General features: G+C 41.8%; 1 protein-coding gene across 1 annotated transcript in view; it reads right to left on the bottom strand.

Annotated features, from left to right (window-relative positions):
* LOC142157958 (uncharacterized) overlaps positions 1 to 24112 on the bottom strand; it is a 93301-nt gene that overhangs the window by 4719 nt on the left and 64470 nt on the right. The window contains exons 5-8 of the mRNA XM_075211460.1: positions 21065 to 21165; positions 19341 to 19620; positions 13141 to 13305; positions 1322 to 1357 (exon numbers count right to left, since the gene is read on the bottom strand). Coding sequence (XP_075067561.1) covers positions 1322 to 1357; positions 13141 to 13305; positions 19341 to 19620; positions 21065 to 21165 — 582 coding nt within the window. The remainder of the gene's footprint in view (positions 1 to 1321; positions 1358 to 13140; positions 13306 to 19340; positions 19621 to 21064; positions 21166 to 24112) is intronic.

Below are 24112 nucleotides of genomic sequence, written 5' to 3'. Positions count from 1 at the left end.
AAAGGCCATAATTCAGTGGCATATCTTGTGTAAAATTGCTCTGCACATACATCAGAACTAGACTTACGCTACAGAACGCTACTGCATGCAATTCATGGTCACACGAGAAATGACACTTTCCACAGCCTATGATTTAAAAGGCCGAATGGGGGAGAGAAGGAGCAGGACTAATGTAGGCAATGTGCAGTGACGGCGTACCAAGGGAGAGCGCATGCTCCGCCAAGGGGGCAGTAAATGACTCTTTTACAGAGATGATAAAGATAGAAGAGATGGATGGAGTTGACCTCAAAGGAGGGGAACGTTAGGGAAGGCGTGGGAGGACTCAGGGAAAGTTGACGAGAGGCAGCAACATTAGTAAACAGGATAAAGAGCAAACAGTTTTCAGAGAGAGAGGTATCAAAATAGAGTAAAGGGAAGAAATAAGGTATAGCAAACAGTAACTTACACTGTAACAGTGGGTATTATACCAGTGGTCAGGATGTAAATAGTCCATCAGGAAATAGGAAGAGGATGACCACAACCCAAAAATGGAGGGTTGGAAAGTGACCATGTGGTGAGAACAAGTTCATGGGGAAGTAATTTATGCGGTGAATTTGAGGGTGAATTTCAGGAGGTCCAGAGGGATTGTAATGCTAAACATAGTATTACAGTCAAGTGGAGCATACAGTAAATATACAGCTAGAAAGTAAAGCAATACATTTATTGTAATAAAAACAATCACTAGATTATTATATACACACAGTAAATAAATACCAGGTAGGTTTACCACATTATCTGTCCCTTACCCCACTAGCTTAAGGAGCTACAGTCATCTGGCTGTCTGGACTTGATGACCCGTGGATCTGCCGATGTATTTCACTGGTAGAGAACGGCAACTCTAAAACCAGCCACCCTGCAGCTTCCAGTCCCAGAATGAATATCACTTCCCCCCTGGAGTGGCTTCTTATATCTAGGGTCAAATTTCCACAGTGCTTTCCCCTCCATAGGCAAACCCCTGGCTCTCTTTAAACATTGGTGGGTCCAAGATCAGGGAGTTGGAGGGGGTAGTGGAGATGAGCTGTATTTCCACAGAAGCCCCCTGCTGGGATGCAGACAAAACGTCTGGACTGATCCTATGGAGAACAATGGATACTAATTGGCCTCCCCCACCTCCAAAGATAGGGTAGCAGTCAGCCACTCCTAAAATTAACAGCGTGCACTACTTTGTGATGGGTCCCCAGCTGTTCCATGCTTCCTATAGAGAAAGGAGGGGGAGAATGAATGCAGCTCCAGGCCCCTCACCTGTATCCTGGACACCACCTGATTTTTACCCAAAACCCACCTGGCTTCAATTTGAGAACAATGCATAATAGCATCACTGAAATAACAACCAACCCGATTTTACAATGGGTAACATGGAATGAAGAAGCCTCTTCAATGTCCATTTATTCACACTACAGTTGTGCTCTGTTCAGCTGGGAAACAAAAGCAAGGGCTATAAAAAGTACATGCTATAATCCGCATTTTGTGAGAAACGAGGGACAGGATGGTTAGGGTGATATTAATACATTGTTTCACCACACTCATAATTATACACAAAGCACTGCAACCTCTAACATTTAGTTTAGGAGATGACACAGAGCCTGATTCATTAAGGAAAGTTAAGCAAGAAATTGAGTAAGTTTTCTTACTTAAGTTTTCTGGACAAAACCATATTACAATGCAATGGGTGCATATTAGTTTATTATTTTGCACATAAGGAAAATACTGGCTGTTTTTTCATGTAGCGCACAAATACTTGATAGCTTATTTGTATACTGAAACTTGCTTCTCGAGAGAATTGCCTACACTCGCCTCACACACTTTCTTACAGCAAACAACCTATTGGATCCTCTTCAGTCAGGCTTTCGCTCTCAACACTCCACAGAGACTGCGCTGACCAAAGTTGTCAATGATTTGATCACAGCAAAAAATAATAACCAATACTCTCTTCTAATTCTCCTGGATCTCTCTGCTGCATTTGACACTGTTGACCACTCTCTCCTCATACAAACGCTACAATCCCTAGGTCTTGAAGACATTGTCCTATCCTGTTTCTCATCCTACCTATCTAATCGCTCTTTCAGTGTTAATTTCTCTGGATCCACCTCTGCTCCGCTTCCTTTATCATTTGGAGACCACAAGGCTCAGTCCTAGGTCCTCTGCTATTCTCTATCTACACCACTTCTCTTGGAAAACTAATAAGCTCCTTTGGATTTCAGTATCATCTCTATGCGGATGATACACAAATCTATCTATCCTCTCCTGATCTCTCACCATCTGTGTTGTCTCGCGTTACTGACTGTCTTTCTGTCATTTCACCTTGGATGTCTTCTCGCCAACTCAAACTCAATCTTTCAAAAACTGAATTAATAATATTCCCACCCAACAGAAACTTCCTGCCTGACATTTCGATTTCTGTTGATAACATAAATCCCACCCTGAAGCTCGCTGCCTAGGTGTTATCCTTTATTCATAACTGTCGTTTATTCCCCACATCAACTCTATATCTAAATCATGTTACATACACCTAAAAAACATTTCCAGAATACGCACATATCTGACACAAGACACCGCAAAAACATTAATTCATGTACTCATCCTCTCCCACATCGACTATTGCAATCCCCTGCTTACTGGTATTCCCAGACTTGAACCCCTACAATCTATTTTGCACACAGCGGCTAGATTGATTTTCCTTAGAAACCGTTATTCCTCTGCTGAGTCACTCTGTCAGTCTCTACATTGCTTGCCTGTATTTCAACGAATCCAATATAAAATTCTTCTACTAACATACAAGGCCATCAACAAAATTGCACCGACATACATTTCCTCACTTGTCTCAAAATATCTCCCTACTCGACACCTCCGTTCTGCACAAGATCTACGTCTCTCCTCCACTTTCATCACATCCTCCCATTCTCGGTTACAGGATATTTTCCGGGCTGCACCCACTTTGTGGAATTCCCTCCCACGCACAATAAGACTTTCCTCTTGTCTTCAAACCTTCAAGCGTTCACTGAAAACCCATCTCTTCAGACAAGGTTATGATATTCATCAACCACCATCTTAATTTCCCTAGATTACCATATTACCATCTTCTACACTGCTACCTCAAGACAACAACCCTCTGACCAACATTTCAACACACACCCCCCACTCAATACTTTTACCTTTGCATTGTAGCTGGTCCATTGTGCAATATGATGTAGCACATGCCCTTGTGTTTCTAACTCCCATTGTCCTATAGATTGTAAGCTTGCGAGCAGGGTTCTCTTACCTCTTTGTCTATATGTATTACACAGTATTGTCTTATCAATGTTTGTTCCCAATTGTAAAGCGCTACGGAATTTGCTGGTGCTATAAATAAATGTTGATGATGATGATGATGAAGTTGACCTAGGAAAAAAAGCCTGTATTTTCCATACGTGCAAATTGCAAAATAATAAACTAACATGCCCACCTTGCATTGTAAGATGGCTTTGTCCAGGAGAAAACTTAAGTAAAAAAAATAAGTACTTTCCTTAATGAACCAAGCCCACACTTATGCTTTTTTCAGTTACACCCTAACTGATCCAAAAAATGGAATCGCAACCTAATTTAATCAGAGATACCGTAAACCAAACAATTCCCTGCATAAATGTAGCATTAGTAAAACCAATCCTATCCTACTGACATGTGAATTCTTTAAGAGCACAAAGACATAAGGTCAATAACTGGGATTTGATATGACACAAAGTTGCGGAGCTTAATGAACAAAAATAATACCAACAAATACAGAAAGATAAATATAAAAAAAGTTCTTAAAAAAAACAGAAATAATATAACTACACTCACGTGCATTTTCACTAAATCTGACACCTGGAGAAAAGCTAGAAGATTTGCACAATTTCCAAAAGGAAGAATGATCCCCAATAATTGTCAATTTTCTAAGTGATTTCATATTTTTTTAAATCATTGTCTTTATTTCTCAACCATCAGACAATACTGTGTGCTGCTATGCTAATCTGTTTTACAACTGAGTTGCCCTTTGTATAAGAACAGATCTTCACTATTATGTATTAGGGGAATTATTTTGGTCAATTATATTTCCATTAAGGAGAATGTACTGAACTTGTATTGACTAAAATAATTTAGCTAATTTGCTTGGAACTCTTAACCACAATTGTTCGCGCAAAAGGCAGGAAAGGGGGTACTCCTATTTCCACTATAGTCTGCCACTATGAATATGGGGGTAATGATACCAACACACTTAGCAGTTAGAGAAAATTACCCAACTCTCCTCCTGATATCTGCTTATGGAATACGACCACTTACCTTGAAGGTGTTCCTGAAATAATCTCCTGCACATATATATATATATATATATATTTATCCTGATTAGGCTCTCATCATGATGGGGTGAAACCTCCCTTCTCATATATATCTCCCTTCCTGCACATATATATATATATATAACACATTATACCCACCCCATCACTATAACTGGGTGTGATCTCTAGGAGGGAACTATCGGCAGGCTGTAACCCAGGGTTTGCATAAACAAATTTCTTTTATAAATGAATGTTCCCAATTTGTTTCAAAGGTAAAAACTACAGAAATATTTCCATTTCTTATACTCTCTGGTAGGTGGTGAAACCTTACTATAGATCCAGAGTGTTTGTACTCTTCAAAGTGAATCCTGATACTGGGCAGAGCCAGTGATACCCAGAGAGCTCCGTATACCCCCTCCAGCATCCCCTATTATTTATATTAATATTAATGTTATTTATATGCATTAAAATATGTATTCTTCTATATTTTTTGAAAAATTGAAAAATGTGAATTAAAATAAAGAATAGAGTGTATGTGAAAGGATAAAAAAATGTGTTCTAACACAAAGCAAACTGTTTGCCATTCAATTATGTCTCTTTAATCAAATAGTCTCCCTTATAGTAAACTGTGTTATTCATGGTTTTATTTCCTTAATAGAATATTTAACCCAATCACAGCTGCTAAATACATTACTAGTTTATCTGTATTCCACACTGTGTCTCGTTCCTTTTTTTGCAAAACAAATGAATACACACCCAGATTAATTGTGCCCACTCACACTCATAACTTCACCTACATTATTTATTTTTAACATTATATCAGATTATTCATCTAACCCCTTGTAAAGGAGACAGTTTTCAGGAATTGTTCTGTTCTTTTGAGATAGTAACAAAAATTGTGTTCTTTATAGTCTTAGAATTTATCATTAGCTGTCTGTACCATCCAGGAATACTCAGTCATTTCCACACATGAATAGTAATTTCCTTCTCTGTACACATTTCTTATGTTTATTTTTATTTTTATTTTAAGTCACTAACTGTGACGAAACGCGTGTGAATGAAGGACATTTCAATGTGGATTTGAATATTAAACTTAATCCAAAAATTCCCTGTTTATCAAGACTCTTCTTATTATTTGCTTCAGTGGACTACAGTGAGGTCCCATCTGTGCTTGTGGCAATCAAAGTCAAAAAAGTATTCCAACAGACAGAAGAGGAGCTCAGCATATGAGGAGACGGTGAGAGGGAGCCTTCCCCATTTTCCAAAGACTGCTGTAGATTGGGTCAAAGAGAAGATCCAGAACATAAGGACCGTGGTCAAAAAGGAACTTAATAAGTTGGAGGCCCCAAAAAGATTAGGAGCAGGGGCGGAAGATGTGTATGCGCCAAGGTCCTGGTACTTTGACCTCCTGCGGTAGCCTCACAGGTCTCAGGTATGATCACACCCAGAGCTTGGGGTGAAATTGCTGTGCTGCATTTGAGATCAGCCTATGGCCAAGAATCGTAGGGTAGCAACCAGTCTCTGCTCTGCAGATATGGGTCTCCTTAAATGGGTGTCCTCCTTCTGGAAGAGGGGGTGACCAGCTGGAATGTGGCATCATTCATCCGCAGGAAATTCCTGAAGTCATCGGGGTTGTTGTCCCGTATCTCCTGTATCAGAGATTTGTGAAAAGGAGTCTCTCCTCTGGAGCCATGGCGAGAAGCAAAACAGTACAAACTTTTCGTTTATTTGAAGAGCCCATTATATTACCATAAACCATAACAAGTCTACAGTTGGGAACGGAGTTGCTGAAAGTACATTATACACAAAGCTGAACAATGGCGATGATGGTATCTCCGATTTCTGAAGGTTTAGTTGTGGATGTTGTGTGCGTTCAGCCCTTTATTTAAATTGATTTAGCATATTGCTGCTGGGGCAGCAAATATCTGTACAGTGTGTACAGTCACAATCTTTTGAGCAGATGGTTATTACAGACAAAAACCACAGATCGGACGGTAAATCATGTAAAACATCTATAGTGTGTACGCAAGAATCAGCATTCTGATTGGGACTTTTAGTCATTGGTAAAATTGTTAACGATATCGCATCGGGAGAAGTTTCCTGTAGTGTGTACCCAGCTTAACACTTAAGAGAGGTATTTACAACAGCTGATTATCCAATGAAGGATCGAGCAGCTGAACAATCAATTCCACCTCTCAGAGGGAGTTGCTCACAGAGGGTGAAAGAAGATCTCCCGGGTGCATATATTATCGTGAGGGGACGAGCGGTTTTCATCAAGCCACTGGTCTAAACGCCGAAGCAGTCCATTCTCGCTCAGTGAACAGCACATACGAGGAGTGAGCCTGTCACTTCAGCAGCAAGACAGGACAGTGGTACCTATACAAGCTGCTCATCTAACATAGGATTAGACAGCTGGCGATCAAACTTCCCACTTAATTACAGTAGATGAAGCAGAATTATACAGTCCTTATCATGGCGGGGGAACCAGTTATCTCTGCATAGCTATCGTCTTCACTTCTCTAGCGGGTTTTCTCATCCCGTTGCAGGGTGAGCTTTAAGAGGAGTGAGGTGAGCTGGCCACTCTACTCCTCTATATTTATACTGCATACAGTCTCGTGCATTGAAGATATAACAGACATAATTGACCCCTGCAGCTGTGAGTTATGTATAACATGTATAACATACAGGCTCAAACAGAGGAAAGAGAGTTACCCAGAGGAACGTGGTTCTGGATGGCGCTAAGGAGTCCAGTGGTGGCAGCAGCTTAAGCCCCTCCCACTATGGTTAGAGGGCGCATTTGGGAAAAAGAAAAGAGGATGGTGGCAAGCCATGCCCAATCGGTGCCTAGCAACACAACAGACAGGGTGGCATAGGCGGCCCATCCTGTCCCAATTTCCATACATTATTATTGAATAGATACAAATACATAAACAAATAAAGGAAAACAGGATGTTCACCGCTTCTAAATTTGTAATACAAAGCTGTCAGCTGTTCTAAATGAAGGAACATAGTGGGAGTATAGATTTACATACAAGTTACAGTTTTTATTACATTTATATTTATTACATTTGTATTATATATTATTACATTTATATTTATTACATTTTTTATTGCATTACTCTCCTGGGTTCATTGATGTATACTCTCGCTGTGTTCCTTCATTTGGATAGAACAGCTGACGACTTTGTATTGCAAATTTAGACGCAGTAAATCTATTTTGACAGCATCTACTAAAGTAGTAAAAAAATGTCTGAGCAATTACTAACCCTCTACGCAGTTCATGCAAAACTTACATTTATTCTCTTTCTGTACTCAAACAATCCTCTGACCCCCAAAGCAAAACTGCTGTGTGACTCAATCATACACCCCAGTGACTCAATCATACACCCCAGGGCAGATTAAGCATAGACATAGAATTAGTAGTACACCTCGATCAATATAAATGATTTTCTCCTAAACAGTGTTCGGTTTTACTGTGTGTGTGTCTACATATCAGAGAAGGAGATTATTGCTCAGGCATTCCTGGAGGACGTTGACCTGGGAAGATCACCTGGATCAGGTAAGACTGGTGTTAGGGAAGATTTGGTGGGTAGGTCTGAGAGTTAGAGCAGACAAGTGCCAGATGGGGATGTGAGAGGCGCAGCCCCCGGTGCATAATGTGGAAGAAAGTAGAGGCAATCCGAGACTGGCATCTGCCCACAATCCAGTGATGAGTACTTGCGGTCTCAGGAACTACAGACGATTTGTCCCTGACGTTAGTGCTGTAGCGAAGTCCCTGATGCACCTCACCCCTTTACCCGATCTAGGCTGATTCACACATCTAACATGTAAAAATCGGAGCTTGTGATATAAACAATGTAACAATAAAGATATTCCTGTCTAGACATGGATATTATACCAATATAAATAATGTAATCCTATGTATATGTGATAATCTCAATATAAACAAATCAATACCAATCTCCCAAAAAATATAAAATAACATTATGTGTCCATAATAGAAAGAGTCAAAACAGCCTGTCTTAAAAATTGTAAAAATAATATCTCACAGTTCTGTAGATGAAAAATGAAATGTTGAGAGTGAGTTGTTTTTAACGGAATTCCAAAACTTTATCTTCATCCACGTAGAACTCCCAGAAATATGTACAAATATATAAAACAGATGATAGTGCAGATAACTGTGATGTGAAACATGGGAACTGTAGGCTGAGGTTTAACAGGAAACAGGAAAAATTCTTATTAATGAAGGTTTCTCACTGGAATCCAGGACCTTTCCTGCGGACCGTAACTCTTCCATTGGTTAAAGTAATGAAGCTGTGATCATACCCACAATCTAGGATCTTATTTATAATATATTTGGATCAGCCATCAACAATGACACGGGAAGGTCAAGAATGATGATTTCTCAGAAACTTTGGAAAAGAACGAACAGGTTTGAATAATGAAGGGTTATTAATAATTTTGAATGGACTAAGAAATCTAGTCCCAAACTTAAAAAAAAGGCTGTCTAACCCTGATATTTAGAGGTAAGGGAAAAAGATCGATTGATAAATCAACCGACCAAAGTAGTATATGAGGCACTCCTGTCCACAAAAAATTATTTATTAAGCAAATCAGCTTTATGACAATTTTTAGAATAACCATAAAATCAACTTTTATTGATATTTATTTAAAATGACGACAGATCTCCAGAATCTCATCAGAATAGGCGAATTTTAAAAAAATATATAGAGGTGCAAAAGTTGGAAATAAGTGTTAGAGAAATAAAAATAGGAAATGACCCATAGGGGGAGCCGGTCACAATTGCTGGTTAATCTCCGATTCTGGAGATCTGTCGTCATTTTAAATAATTATCAATAAAAGTTGATTTTATGGTTATTCTAAAAATTGTCATAAAGCTGATTTGCTTAATAAATAATTTTTTGTGGACAGGAGTGCCTCATATACTACTTTGGTCGGTTGATTTATCAACCGATCTTTTTCTCTTACCTCTAGATTCGTCTAGTTTGGAGAGCACCGCCTCACTGTACACACTATATGTATCTGAGGTTTGTCCTTACCTTAGAGCGGATTGGAAATCTTTTTCTCTTTCTAAGCCTGATATTTGTCATGAGTCGCGGCTGTGTCCATGCCGCAGCAGCCAATTCTTTTCCGTCTAGTTGCGTCTTGGCCGTCGATATTACAACCGGGACGTCACTTCCCTCTTCTCCGTCGTTGCCCTAGTGACGGCCGGGAGACGCTTTGCCTCCGCAACTGACAGCTAGATGCATGCGCATTCTATGTACATTAATTAGTAGCCTCCTGAGGAGGTAATTAGGCAAGTTGGAGCTCTGGTCCCTCATTGGTCAGCATGTGGATAACGTAGATTCTGTCTGTTGCTAACCTGCTCCATTGCTGTGTTGCTGTGGATATTCTGCAGTGCTCTGTTGTGACCCTTGGTTCGTTCTGGACCCTGCTTGTTTTCTGACTGTCCTGACCGTTGGCTTTGTCCTCTGGATATCCCTGCTTGCTTCCAGCCCTGACCCTTTGACTTGTTTTTTGACTTCTCTTCTACGGATCCCTGACCCTGGCCTGCTTCTGACTATCCGTTACCATCTTGATTACTGCCTCCTATCTCCCTGCTGCGGTATTGCATATAAGTATAAGTGCGGTATTGCATATAAGCTTACACTTTGCTAGAGTTAAGATCTGGGGGCATCCAAGTACCTCTATCACTAGTTCTGCAAGTTTTTGTCAATAGCCGCTAGCTGTAACAATATTCTTGGCAGACAGCCATATCTAATTACCCACTTTAAAGTTACAAGGTTTACAATGACGATTCATAAAATGTTTGGAACGAGCTGGAACATGACAAATCTGAATGTACTTTCTTCTATACTGATTCCACAACATGAGTCATCTTTCCACTCTCAGGACAATCTGTAGGACTGAAATTAGAAAAGGATGGGATGCTGGTCATAGACACAGAAGAAAGGAGAATATCCAGATAACGTATGGGGAGAATTATTGTATGTAAATATAGCCCAAAGTCAGTGATCCGACCAATTATCATGTAATTCTGAAATATAGCATCTTAAGTATTGTTCTAATGGCTTCACTCTTTCAGTCTGTCCATTCATTTGGTGGTGGTAACCAGAAGAAAATCTTAATTGAAATCCTAGAAGACTGCAAAAAGATTTCCAGAAAAGAGCAATTAAGTGAAAACCTTGATCAGAGATGATGTTAATTGGCAAAGCATGAGGCTTGAAGTCATGTTATACAAAGAGTGGAGCCTCGGCTTTAGCTGATTTAAGTTTAGATAAAGGAATGAAATGAGCCATTTAGTAGAAGAAGTCAACCACTTCCCATACAGAATTATAGCCTTTATAGTGATAAAATCCATTGAAATGTGTTTTTAAAATAGGTAAAAGATGTACTAGGCCTATCATCATGATCATCATCATCATCATCATCACCTATATGTGAATATCAAGGAGTCTTCATTCTAGAACATGTTTCCCAAGAAAGGATGACTTCCTCGTCATCCTGTTTGAGAGATGGTCAATAAACAGAATGGGACAAAAGTCTGGTGGTTTTAATAATACCCGGATGACCTGATAATTTGTTCTTGTGTATTTCTGTAGAGACTGCTTATCATAATAAGTTTGGTACAAATTAGAGGTGAGGTGGAATCTCATTCACTCATTGCCTGAAGGAATAACTCTTCAACAGGTTTTTCTTGTCAAATATTAAACCTTCCAAACTAGTTTATTTGATATGAAGATCTTTTCTGCAGATTATACTGAGTAACATCTCATGATTCAATGTATCACTTAATATTGATATGCAGTTTATTACAGGTTAATGGATGATATTGTCATAGCCCTCAATACTGATTGGCTTATTTGCAATTACTGAGAGGACGACCAAAAGATAAGGTGCAGCCGTTGCCAGGAGAGCCGCTGTGAAAGTAGAGGCAGCCAGACCTAAAGAAGGAGAATGAGCTCCTAGAGAGAAGAGCTGCAACAGAGAGAGCTGCCATTGTAAGAGAAGGAGCTGCCATATAGACGGCTACCATAGAGGAAACTGCCATAAAGAAAGCAGCCAGAGAGAGAGAGGGAGAGTTAACATCTTGTGAGAGAAAGCAGCCAGGGAGATTGGTGCTATCAGAGAGGCGACTGCTATCCTAAAAGAGATAGTTACTGCAGAGAGAGTCCAGATCTGGTCAAGGTGTCCAGAGGGAGCCCAGATTCATTCCAGTTGTCCAGATCTGGTCCAGGTGTCCAAGTGTCCAAAGGGAGAACAGATCTGGTCAAGTGATCCATGGTGTCCAGATGCCAACTTTGCTGTTTGGCAACTCCTTGGTCGAGAGTCATTGGGTACAGTTAGAAGCCTTTGAACCTGAATTCAAGTGCCCACCGGGACTTCAGAACTGGTTCATGACCACAGCAAGTGTGTGTATCCTTACATCTTTATACTATAACATATCTTCTTCTAGTGAACAAACTGAACTAGAGGTCTGACTTGTATTGTCTTAATACAACCAGGACTACTTTACCTTCTTCATTATATGTATTGCTGGGACCACTCCTCCCATCTTCTGCATTAATATATATTTATTGTTGGGACAACTCTTCCAATCATCTTTCCTAGAATGTGCTAGGATTGTTCTCCTGCCTCATCATTCTTGACACTCACTATTGGGGCTTCATTGCACATGTATTTAAGTGTCAATATGTAATGATTGCACTACTAGTGCCTGCTAAATACTGCAGATACCTCAGTGTTTAGACTCAGGTTAGCTCAATATTATATTACGATTTCCTGAGCTCATCATTGTTTATTTATTCTCATTTTATTTACTGTCATGCACATATACGTTGTGAGCTAGTTTAGGATGTGTTCCTGTAGGTCTAAGTGGGAATATTGCCATAGTTAAGACCACCCCAGAATCAAGTGATTTGTGGACAAGAGTGGGTTCTTTATAACAATGATGCCGTTGTCTATCAACCACAACTCGTCATTGTTATTATATGCTGCAAAGTATTCATCTGTAGGTTTCTGTACGTTTATACCAAGCCTTTGTTAATTTTCATGTCACTGTGCTCCTTTTAATGGTATGTAAAGTATGGCAATGTTTATTATGGTTAAGTGATTTGTAAATGAATCATCTCTTGTCAATTCAAATCCTGGTCACCTTTAACCATTCATGGATCAGTTATTATTATTATTATTATTATTATTATTATTATTATTTTTATATAATATACACAATTTACAATATAATAATAACATTATGTTATCCATTTATTTGCTGGCCCAGCAGTTTTTACTCCCATTAACAAATTCGCCAAGTCGATTGTAACTTTTTTCTGGAGTAAGTTTTAATAAGTAATAACCACTTGGTTACCTGTGAGTCGGACGGGGGATTCCTGAGTCATCCCCTAGTAGGAATCGTCAAGAACTACTATCCCGAAGAGAGAGAGTCATATTTGGTTGGTGGAACTGCAAAGAGGTGAGATCTATCCATATCCTAGTTTGTACAAGTGTCAGGGTGTACCCCTAGATCTCCTGACACTACAAATTATTAAATTAGTCAGTGGATCATCATATTAATATAGAAAAAACGTTTATTAATACTGAGCAATACAATAAATGCTTTTTTCTAATTTACAATCTATCATCCACTTTTGAGTGTGGATATTACAGACAAGAGACGGACCGCGTTCCATCTGTCCTGTACGTGTTTACAGAACTGTCTCAGCGGATGAAACTCACACAGCTGCCTGCAGGTATTACCAGATATAAGTGTGTGATGACGGTCTTCTACCAGCATATGGTGTTTGGCAGGTTTGGCACTGGCTCCTCATAGACCTCCACCTCACACAGGGTCATTAACTTCTTTTCACCAGGGATGACAATACTGACATAACGACCTTCCATCCCGTTACAGCAGAGCGTGGTGATATAAGCGTTCTTGGAGATGACTCCACAGCTGTGAACAGGAGAAGAGAAGACGATGAGAGTTGTTGTGTTATCTCTATTCATAATGCTGCACAAATAGGAATTATATAGAGGAATTTATACCAGACTAATAGATACATAACATAGATCAGCACAAGGGTCAGTTAGTGTATCTGATAATACACAGCACCGGTAAACTCACACAATACAGACAACACACAATTACAATATGTAGGATAATTAGCTTTAGATAGAACCTGGGGCTACATTGCATAACATTGGATACTAATATGAAGAGGACTCAGTTCATGCAGTGCCTCCCATGAACCTTCATGTGATTTCCTCGGTCAGTTCAGATAAACCCTTTAGGCCAATATGTATTAAATCACAACATTAAATGTACTCTCACAATCTAACATGATACAGTTACAAACCTCCATGTCAAAGCCTTGTACACCTTAAAAGGCCCCAGCCCTGTACATTTATAAGAGTCACCTTTTCCAGGGAATCTTACAGCATGAGGTAAAATGCAATATCTGCTAGACCTCAAATTTTGTATTTCAAAATGCCTGAGAACCATCATTCCAGCTTCCTCTGCAAATTTAGCAATCGGAAAGTGAGGAACTCATCCTGTCGCAGCCTCGAACCCTGAATTGTGTGTTGTTGGGTTGCTGAGGTTCCCCACTGACACAGTTATTTTATTAAGAAACTATTTACAGGGGTTTTTAAGGTTCGTCTTTTTACAATCAGTGGTCATTCAGAGGTAGAGCTGTTTCTCCCACATGATTATTGTGGTTTGCACCTGATATTATCTTCGTTCTTCTACCATTGTTACCTGACAACTAAACCTTCTGATCCTTGACTTCAGCTCTGACTCAACAAGTGAATGACTCAAAACCTGCTCTCAAATATACAGATCATATCACTGATTTACAACTGCAGATCAAGGATTGTGTCCCCCCATCCTCTCTTGTAACACCTCAAGAAATACATTTCTCATTTTGCTGCCATTACCACGGATTCCTAAACCAATCCCGGTGAATTTGATTTGGGGGCTTCTAACTGTTGAATAGAGGTGCCAATGACACTGGGAGGATGTGTGTATGTACAGTGGTAGGTACAGTGGTAGCTAGGGGCGGGCTGGGCCAGGGGGCAGGGGGGCATAGAATCACGGCTGTTAGGGCCAGCCGCCCCCCCGTAAGCAATACGCAGGCGGCCGCATCACACAACACGTGACGCAGCCGCATCGTGTCATGTGATGCGGCCGCCCGTGCTGCGTGTGCCCCCCGGGTTGACGGATGGCTGCCCGCGTCTGGTGGTAGGTACAGTGGTAAGTACAGTGGTAGGTACAGTGGTAGGTACAGTGGTAGGTACAGTGGTATGTACAGTGGTAAGTACAGTGGTAGGTACAGTGGTAGGTACAGTGGTAAGTACAGTGGTAGGTACAGTGGTAAGTACAGTGGTAGGTACAGTGGTAGGTACAGTGGTAGGTAAAGTGGTAGGTACAGTGGTAGGTAAAGTGGTATGTACAGTGGTAGGTACAGTGGTAAGTACAGTGGTAGGTACAGTGGTATGTACAGTGGTAGGTACAGTGGTATGTACAGTGGTAGGTACAGTGGTAAGTACAGTGGTAGGTACAGTGGTATGTACAGTGGTAGGTACAGTGGTATGTACAGTGGTATGTACAGTGGTAAGTACAGTGGTAGGTACAGTGGTAAGTACAGTGGTAGGTACAGTGGTAAGTACAGTGGTAGGTACAGTGGTATGTACAGTGATAAGCCTGGTCACTGTGTAGCTAAGTGTCCTAACAGGTTCAAGAGGAAACGTTTAAAGCAGATAAGCTCTTCTGGGTACTAACGTATCAATGTAATTCATTCTATCACACAGCCTCCTCTAGTTCTCAGGAAGATGAGAATAAGATAACCATGATTCAGCCCTAGCTATCTTATCTAATAATTAGAGCCAGTACATATGTAATTTCTGCTACACCAATAATTGGTTTTGGTGCTGGAGGCAATATTTTGAACAGGGCCTGATTCATCTTCGAACGCAAACTGCGTTTTTAAAATGAGCATCGATCTTGGCTCCGTAGTTAAATCCAAGCGGCTCTCAACATATACTATATGGATAAAAGTATTTGGCCACACCTGTTAATTATTGAATTGAGGTGTTTCAATCAGACCGGTTATACACCAGAGGTGTATAACATCCAGCACCAGCCATGCAGTCTCCATTTGCAAACATTTGTGATACAAAATGGGTCGTTCTGAAGAGCTCAGTGACTTCAAGCGTGGTACTGTGATAGGATGTGTGGTACTGTGATAGGATGTGTGGTACTGTGATAGGATGTGTGGTACTGTGATAGGATGTGTGATACTGTGATAGGATGATAGGATGTGTGGTACTGTGATAGGATGTGTGGTACTGTGATAGGATGTGTGGTACTGTGATAGGATGTGTGATACTGTGATAGAATGTGTGGTACTGTGATAGGATGTGTGATACTGTGATAGGATGTGTGGTACTGTGATAGGATGTGTGGTACTGTGATAGGATGTGTGGTACTGTGATAGGATGTGTGGTACTGTGATAGGATGTGTGGTACTGTGATAGGATGTGTGATACTGTGATAGGATGATAGGATGTGCGGTACTGTGATAGGATGTGCGGTACTGTGATAGGATGTGTGGTACTGTGATAGGATGTGCGGTACTGTGATAGGATGTGTGGTACTGTGATAGGATGTGTGGTACTGTGATAGGATGTGTGGTACTGTGATAGGATGTGTGGTACTGTGATAGGATGTGTGGTACTGTGATAGGATGTGTGGTACTGTGATAGGATGTGTGATACTGTGATAGGATGTGTGGTACTGTGATAGGATGTGCGGTACTGTGATAGGATGTGCGGTACTGTGATAGGATGTGTGGTACTGTGATAGGATGTGTGGTACTGTGATAGGATGTGTGGTACTGTGATAGGATGTGTGGTACTGTGATAGGATGTGTGGTACTGTGATAGGATGTGTGGTACTGTGATAGGATGTGTGATACTGTGATAGGATGTGTGGTACTGTGATAGGATGTGTGGTACTGTGATAGGATGTGTGATACTGTGATAGGATGTGTGGTACTGTGATAGGATGTGTGGTACTGTGATAGGATGTGTGGTACTTTGATATGATGTGTGGTACTGTGATAGGATGTGTGATACTGTGATAGGATGTGTGATACTGTGATAGGATGTGTGATACTGTGATAGGATGTGTGGTACTGTGATAGGATGTGTGGTACTGTGGTACTGTGATAGGATGTGTGATACCGTGATAGGATGTGTGATACCGTGATAGGATGTGTGGTACCGTGATAGGATGTGTGATACCGTGATAGGATGTGTGGTACTGTGATAGGATGTGTGATACCGTGATAGGATGTGTGGTACTGTGATAGGATGTGTGATACTGTGATAGGATGTGTGGTACTGTGATAGGATGTGTGATACTGTGATAGGATGTGTGATACTGTGATAGGATGTGTGGTACTGTGATAGGATGTGTGATACTGTGATAGGATGTGTGATACTGTGATAGGATGTGTGGTACTGTGATAGGATGTGTGATACTGTGATAGGATGTGTGGTACTGTGATAGGATGTGTGATACTGTGATAGGATGTGTGATACTGTGATAGGATGTGTGATACTGTGATAGGATGTGTGATACTGTGATAGGATGTGTGGTACTGTGATAGGATGTGCGGTACTGTGATAGGATGTGTGGTACTGTGATAGGATGTGCGGTACTGTGATAGGATGTGTGGTACTGTGATAGGATGTGTGGTACTGTGATAGAATGTGTGATACTGTGATAGGATGTGTGGTACTGTGATAGGATGTGTGGTACTGTGATAGGATGTGTGGTACTGTGATAGGATGTGTGGTACTGTGATAGGATGTGTGATACTGTGATAGGATGTGTGGTACTGTGATAGGATGTGTGGTACTGTGATAGGATGTGTGGTACTGTGATAGGATGTGTGGTACCGTGATAGGATGTGTGATACCGTGATAGGATGTGTGGTACTGTGATAGGATGTGTGGTACTGTGATAGGATGTGTGATACTGTGATAGGATGTGTGATACTGTGATAGGATGTGTGGTACTGTGATAGGATGTGTGGTACTGTGATAGGATGTGTGGTACTGTGATAGGATGTGCGGTGCTGTGATAGGATGTGCGGTACTGTGATAGGATGTGTGGTACTGTGATAGGATGTGTGGTACTGTGATAGGATGTGTGGTACTGTGATAGGATGTGTGGTACCGTGATAGGATGTGTGATACTGTGATAGGATGTGTGGTACTGTGATAGGATGTGTGGTACTGTGATAAGATGTGTGGTACCGTGATAGGATGTGTGATACTGTGATAGGATGTGTGGTACTGTGATAGGATGTGTGGTACTGTGATAGGATGTGCGGTGCTGTGATAGGATGTGCGGTACTGTGATAGGATGTGTGGTACTGTGATAGGATGTGTGGTACTGTGATAGGATGTGCGGTGCTGTGATAGGATGTGTGGTACTGTGATAGGATGTGCGGTACTGTGATAGGATGTGTGGTACTGTGATAGATGCCACCTTTGTAATATGACGGTTCATGAACATTCATTCCTGCTGGAACAACAACAACTCAACCAAGAAGCAGAAGACCACGTAAAATCGCAGAGCAGGGCCACGACTGCTAAGGCGCATGGTGTGTAAAAGTCACCAACTTCCACTGGCATTAATGTAAGCACAAAAACTGTGTGGCGGGAGCTTAATGGATGGGTTTCCATGACCGAGCAGCTGCATGCAGCCTCACATCACCAAGATCAATGCCAAGCGTCGGATGGATTGGTGTAAAGCACACCGACACTGGACTGTGGAGCAGTGGAAACATATTCTGTGGAGTGACGAATCATGCTTCTCTGTTTGGCATTCAGATGGGTGACTGTGCAGGCCCGGCGCTCCCATTACTTTAAAACTGTGCTGCGACCGCTGACCATACCTGTCACGGCCGCCGCACAGCATTCAGATGCACGGGGGGAAGAGGCTATTGCTCACCACCGCTGCCTCTCTGCTCCGTCTCCTCCCCTCCACTCACTAGTGTCAGTGAGTGGAGGGGAGGAGATGGAGCAGAGAGGCGGCGGTGGTGAGGTAAGGAAAGATGGGGTGAGGGGGAGGGGGGAGGAGGGAGGAGGGCGCCGACTGCGGTGGGGGCGGGGGGGGGGGCTGTGGCGCCGATTTCCTAAAAATGCCTAGGGCGCCATGGAGGCTAGCACCGGCCCTGTGACTGTGGGTTTGGCGGATGCCGGGAGAACCTTACCTACCTGACTGCATTATGCCAACTGTGAATTTTGTTGGAGGAGGGATAATGATATGGGGCTGTTTTTTAGGGTTTGGGCTAGGCCCCTTATCTCCAGTGAAGGCATCTTAATGCTTCAGCACACCAAGTCATTTTGGACAATTCTATACTTCCAACTTTGTGGCAACAGTTTGGGGGAGGCCCATTTCTATTCCAACATGACTGTGCCCCAGTGCACAAAGCAAGCACTACAAAGACACGGTTTCATGAGATCGGTCTGGTAGAACTTGACTGGCTGCACAGAGCCCTGACCTCAATCCCATCGAACACCTTCGGGATAAACTGGAACGGAGATTGCATGCCAGGCCTTCTTGTCCAACATTAGAGAAGAAGAGTGGAAACTGTTATCGCTGCAAAAGGGGCACCAACTCCATGTTAAAGTACATAAATTTGAATACAATGTCTTTACAGTCCCTGTTGGTGTAATGGTCAAGTGCCCGAATACCTTTGTCCATATAGTGTATGTTTCCATTTGAATCTTGGTATAAGCACGCTCTGTCTAAATAGTACTTGTTGTATGTTAACAGACAGAACAGACTGCAGGTTATGTACATGCTTATGTATAATATAAAGACTCATAATAAATAATACTGGTCCTGTAAACCACTGATAGATAATATTGGTTCTGATGGATAATACATTGACTGTTACTCTTGATACTCACAGAGAATTGTTGTTGTCTGGAGAGTTCCCAACACGGACCTCAGCCCCAAGAATCCGGTTACTGCAGCAGTCCTGCCGATTAGCTACAATGATGGTGCCAATCTTATAGCTTTTCCCAAGGTCCACTCTCCACCAGGGATCATCCTCCAGAAAGGTGTGAGTGCACGAGTTTTTCCAAAAATCGCCATTTCTATTGCCATCAATGGCGTTTTCAGGTTGATTCGTTATGTCATAGGCATTAGAACTCTGCATGACTTGTCCATCTCTGGCTAAATTCTTGCCTGAAACAAGATGGAAGGGTTTGTAAGACAACAAGTTATTCTGTATGTCAGATAAATTATCAGCCAACATCAGCAATCTGCCCAAAAAAGATAGACTAGTACGATGAGACACTAACCAACAACCAAAAGACTGGATATAGACAAAACCCACTGCATATTATATATACATATATGTCTAGTGAAATCCCATTAGTTTGAATTATCTATAAATAATATGATTGACCGGTAGAGAACCATCAGGTCAAAAAAACGTACATAGTGGTTAGTAAAGTTTCTATTCTGAATCACTTAACTGTCGTTTCTTTATAGAACCTCGATCCTGCTTCCTAATGTTCTTTGCTGATGCGTTTCGCCTGGCTTACAGACTTTCTCATGGATCAATGCTAACCACTCTGCAATGCTCCCACCTCTTCCAAGTGTGCGTTCTTGTATCTTGCCTCCTACATGTATTTATTATATGCCCAGCCTATTACGTCTTATGTATGGTTTTATGCTTCTTAAATGTCCCATATTTTGTCACAATATATACATGACTTTAAAGAACTGGGCGTAGGGCTTAACATACAGTATTTATATAGTTATCACCTTCAACCAATCACCTTCCTAATACCTGGAAAGGAAACATAGAAAACCCCTTCTGAAGCTTTCTCCATTCATTGGACCATTCACCACTCTTTTGTCATTTTAAAAAGTAAAGTTCCATCTTAAACTATGTACTATAAACCCCATTCTATGATCACCCCATAACTTCACTGTCCCAACCGAAACACAAGTAAAACTCCTCTGAAAGTAAATATTAAACGCAATCCAATCTCAAAACTGTGTATTTGTTTTCTAGTATCAGAAAGTAAAATACTGTCTTCTCCTATTTGGATATAGCTTATCATATGGGGCTGTCACTGAGCCTCCCTCATACTTCATATCAGTAGCAGGTCCCCTGCAGAGTTTGGCTCCAGGAGGTCTAGCTGGACTAGATGTCAAACAATTGGCACAAAGGGGTACGATCCCTTTAATCATCTCAAGTCCAGATAGGGTCTGCCAAATGGGCTTCACCTTTATTTTCAAGTGGCTTGGCTCTCGCCAAATCTGTGCAATGGATTGACTGTTTAATGAAGTTGCTATACCTAGATGGCAATATGACGCCTCTATATAAATAAACTATAATAATATTGCATTTACCACGCAGGGGGCACAGTTCTGATACCTAACCAGGGCCCCATATTTTCAAAAACAATCCTCGATGGTAACATGGGGATTAAGGGGTGAGCACTAGAATTAGGAATTGACATGTTGGTGTAAATGAAATATCTGTGCAGTATTTATTTGCTTTATCCTCTAAAACCCCAAAAATATCCAAAGATCCCACCCGAACTGCCAATTATCTCTGCTCAATAACTGTCTGAATTTCCCATAAACATGATGAGTATGAACAGATTATTCTCACCTAATTCTTCATCGGGACAGCTCTGAGCCAGACCAAGGAATCCGAGCAGAGCCAAAGCCACCAGCAGATCCATTCTGGATGCAACAGAGTAATGTAGAGAATCAAGAGATTGTCATTAATTCCATCAAATGTGCAACAGTGAGTGATATAAATTAGATATGAATTGACTGGAATCATACTTGTCAATCATTATTATTATTATTAGTAGTAGTAGTAGCAGTACTAGTAGTAGTAGTAGTAGTAGTACTAGTAGTAGTAGTAGTACTAGTAGTAGTAGTAGTAGTAGTAGTAGTAGTAGTAGTAGAAGTAGTAGTAGTACTAGTAGTAGTAGTAGTAGAAGTAGTAGTAGTAGTAGTACTAGTACTAGTAGTAGTAATAGTAGTAGTAGTAGTAGTAGTAGTACTAGTAGTAGTAGTAGAAGTAGTAGTAGTAGTACTAGTAGTAGTAGTAGTAGTAGTAGTAGTAGTAGTAGTAGTAGTAGAAGTAGTAGTAGTAGTACTAGTAGTAGTAGTAGTAGTAGTAATAATAATCCTCTTCCCTCTACATCTCTGACCCCATGTCCACATACACCCCTCCAGACCACTTCGTTCAGCCAATGACTGTTGACTAAACTCTGCACTGATCACCTCTTCCCACCGCCACCTTCAGGATTTCTCCCTCATGCTGATCTGTAAAGCCCACCAGGCTCCAAGTCTTCAAACGTGCCCTGAAAACCCAACTTTACATTGAAGCCCACCAGCCCTCAATGCCCAACTCTCCCACGTTAACATCCCCGACATTTGCTCCACCATTTGGTTCTCTGTACCTGCCCATCCCTTCTAGAGTGTAAACAAGCAGGGCGCTGTCTCATAGAGTGTAGAAGAAGGGCGCTGTCTCATAGAGTGTAGAAGCAGGGCGCTGTCTCATAGAGTGTAGAAGCAGGGCGCTGTCTCATAGAGTGTAGAAGAAGGGCGCTGTCTCATAGAGTGTAGAAGCAGGGTGCTGTCTCATAGAGTGTAGAAGCAGGCCGCTGTCTCATAGAGTGTAGAAGAAGGGCGCTGTCTCATAGAGTGTAGAAGAAGGGCGCTGTCTCATAGAGTGTAGAAGAAGGGCGCTGTCTCATAGAGTGTAGAAGCAGGGCGCTGTCTCATAGAGTGTAGAAGAAGGGCGCTGTCTCATAGAGTGTAGAAGCAGGGCGCTGTCTCATAGAGTGTAGAAGCAGGGCGCTGTCTCATAGAGTGTAGAAGCAGGGCGCTGTCTCATAGAGTGTAGAAGCAGGGCGCTGTCTCATAGAGTGTAGAAGAAGGGCGCTGTCTCATAGAGTGTAGAAGCAGGGCGCTGTCTCATAGAGTGTAGAAGCAGGGCGCTGTCTCATAGAGTGTAGAAGCAGGGCGCTGTCTCATAGAGTGTAGAAGCAGGGCGCTGTCTCATAGAGTGTAGAAGCAGGGCGCTGTCTCATAGAGTGTATAAGAAGGGCGCTGTCTCATAGAGTGTAGAAGCAGGGCGCTGTCTCATAGAGTGTAGAAGCAGGGCGCTGTCTCATAGAGTGTAGAAGCAGGACGCTGGCTCATAGAGTGTAGAAGCAGGACGCTGTCTCATAGAGTGTAGAAGCAGGGCTCTGTCTCATAGAGCGTAGAAGCAGGGCGCTGTCTCATAGAGCGTAGAAGCAGGGCGCTGTCTCATAGAGTGTAGAAGCAGGCCGCTGTCTCATAGAGTGTAGAAGCAGGGCGCTGTCTCATAGAGTGTAGAAGCAGGGCGCTGTCTCATAGAGTGTAGAAGCAGGGCGCTGTCTCATAGAGTGTAGAAGCAGGGCGCTGTCTCATAGAGTGTAGAAGCAGGGCTCTGTCTCATAGAGTGTAGAAGCAGGGCGCTGTCTCATAGAGTGTAGAAGCAGGGCTCTGTCTCATATAGTGTAGAAGCAGGCCGCTGTCTCATAGAGTGTAGAAGCAGGCCGCTGTCTCATAGAGTGTAGAAGCAGGACGCTGGCTCATAGAGTGTAGAAGCAGGGCGCTGTCTCATAGAGTGTAGAAGCAGGGCGCTGTCTCATAGAGTGTAGAAGCAGGGCGCTGTCTCATAGAGTGTAGAAGCAGGGCGCTGTCTCATAGAGTGTAGAAGCAGGGCGCTGTCTCATAGAGTGTAGAAGCAGGGCGCTGGCTTATAGAGTGTAGAAGCAGGGCGCTGTCTCATAGAGTGTAGAAGCAGGATGCTGTCTCATAGAATGTAGAAGCAGGGCTCTGGCTTATAGAGTGTAGAAGCAGGGCGCTGTCTCATAGAGTGTAGAAGCAGGGCGCTGTCTCATAGAGTGTAGAAGCAGGGCGCTGTCTCATAGAGTGTAGAAGCAGGGCGCTGTCTCATAGAGTGTAGAAGCAGGGCGCTGTCTCATAGAGTGTAGAAGCAGGGCGCTGTCTCATAGAGTGTAGAAGCAGGGTGCTGTCTCATAGAGTGTAGAAGCAGGGCGCTGTCTCATAGAGTGTAGAAGCAGGGCGCTGTCTCATAGAGTGTAGAAGCAGGGTGCTGTCTCATAGAGTGTAGAAGCAAGGCGCTGTCTCATAGAGTGTAGAAGCAGGGCGCTGTCTCATAGAGTGTAGAAGCAGGGCACTGTCTCATAGAGTGTAGAAGCAGGGCGCTGTCTCATAGAGAGTCCTTATGTAATTATGTCCTTTTACCTGCTGTTATAATGTAAATGTTTCATGTATTTATTTCATATTTGGCACTTTTATATTTATGTCATTTTGTCATTTTAAGGTATGTTCCGACCCCCTATGTACGGTGCTGCAGAAACCTAGCTGCACCTGGTAAATAAAATGAAATAATAATAATAATAATAATAATAATAATACTAGGAGTAGCAGCTGTAGTAACAGCAGCAGTATTACTGGTAGTAGCAGCTGTAGTGGTATTTGTAGTATATATAGTACTAGCATTAATAGTAATAGTAGTAGCAGCAGTAACATTACTAGTAATAGCAATAGTGGTAATAGTTGTAGCAGTAGTAGTAGTAAAAATAATAGTAGCAGTAGTAGTATTATTATTTATAACATTAATAGTAATAATAGCAATAGCAGCAGC

Source organism: Mixophyes fleayi, chromosome 5 (genome assembly GCF_038048845.1).
Source record: "Mixophyes fleayi isolate aMixFle1 chromosome 5, aMixFle1.hap1, whole genome shotgun sequence".
Lineage (NCBI taxonomy): Eukaryota > Metazoa > Chordata > Amphibia > Anura > Limnodynastidae > Mixophyes > Mixophyes fleayi.
This window is presented reverse-complemented; position numbering and strand designations above follow the sequence as displayed.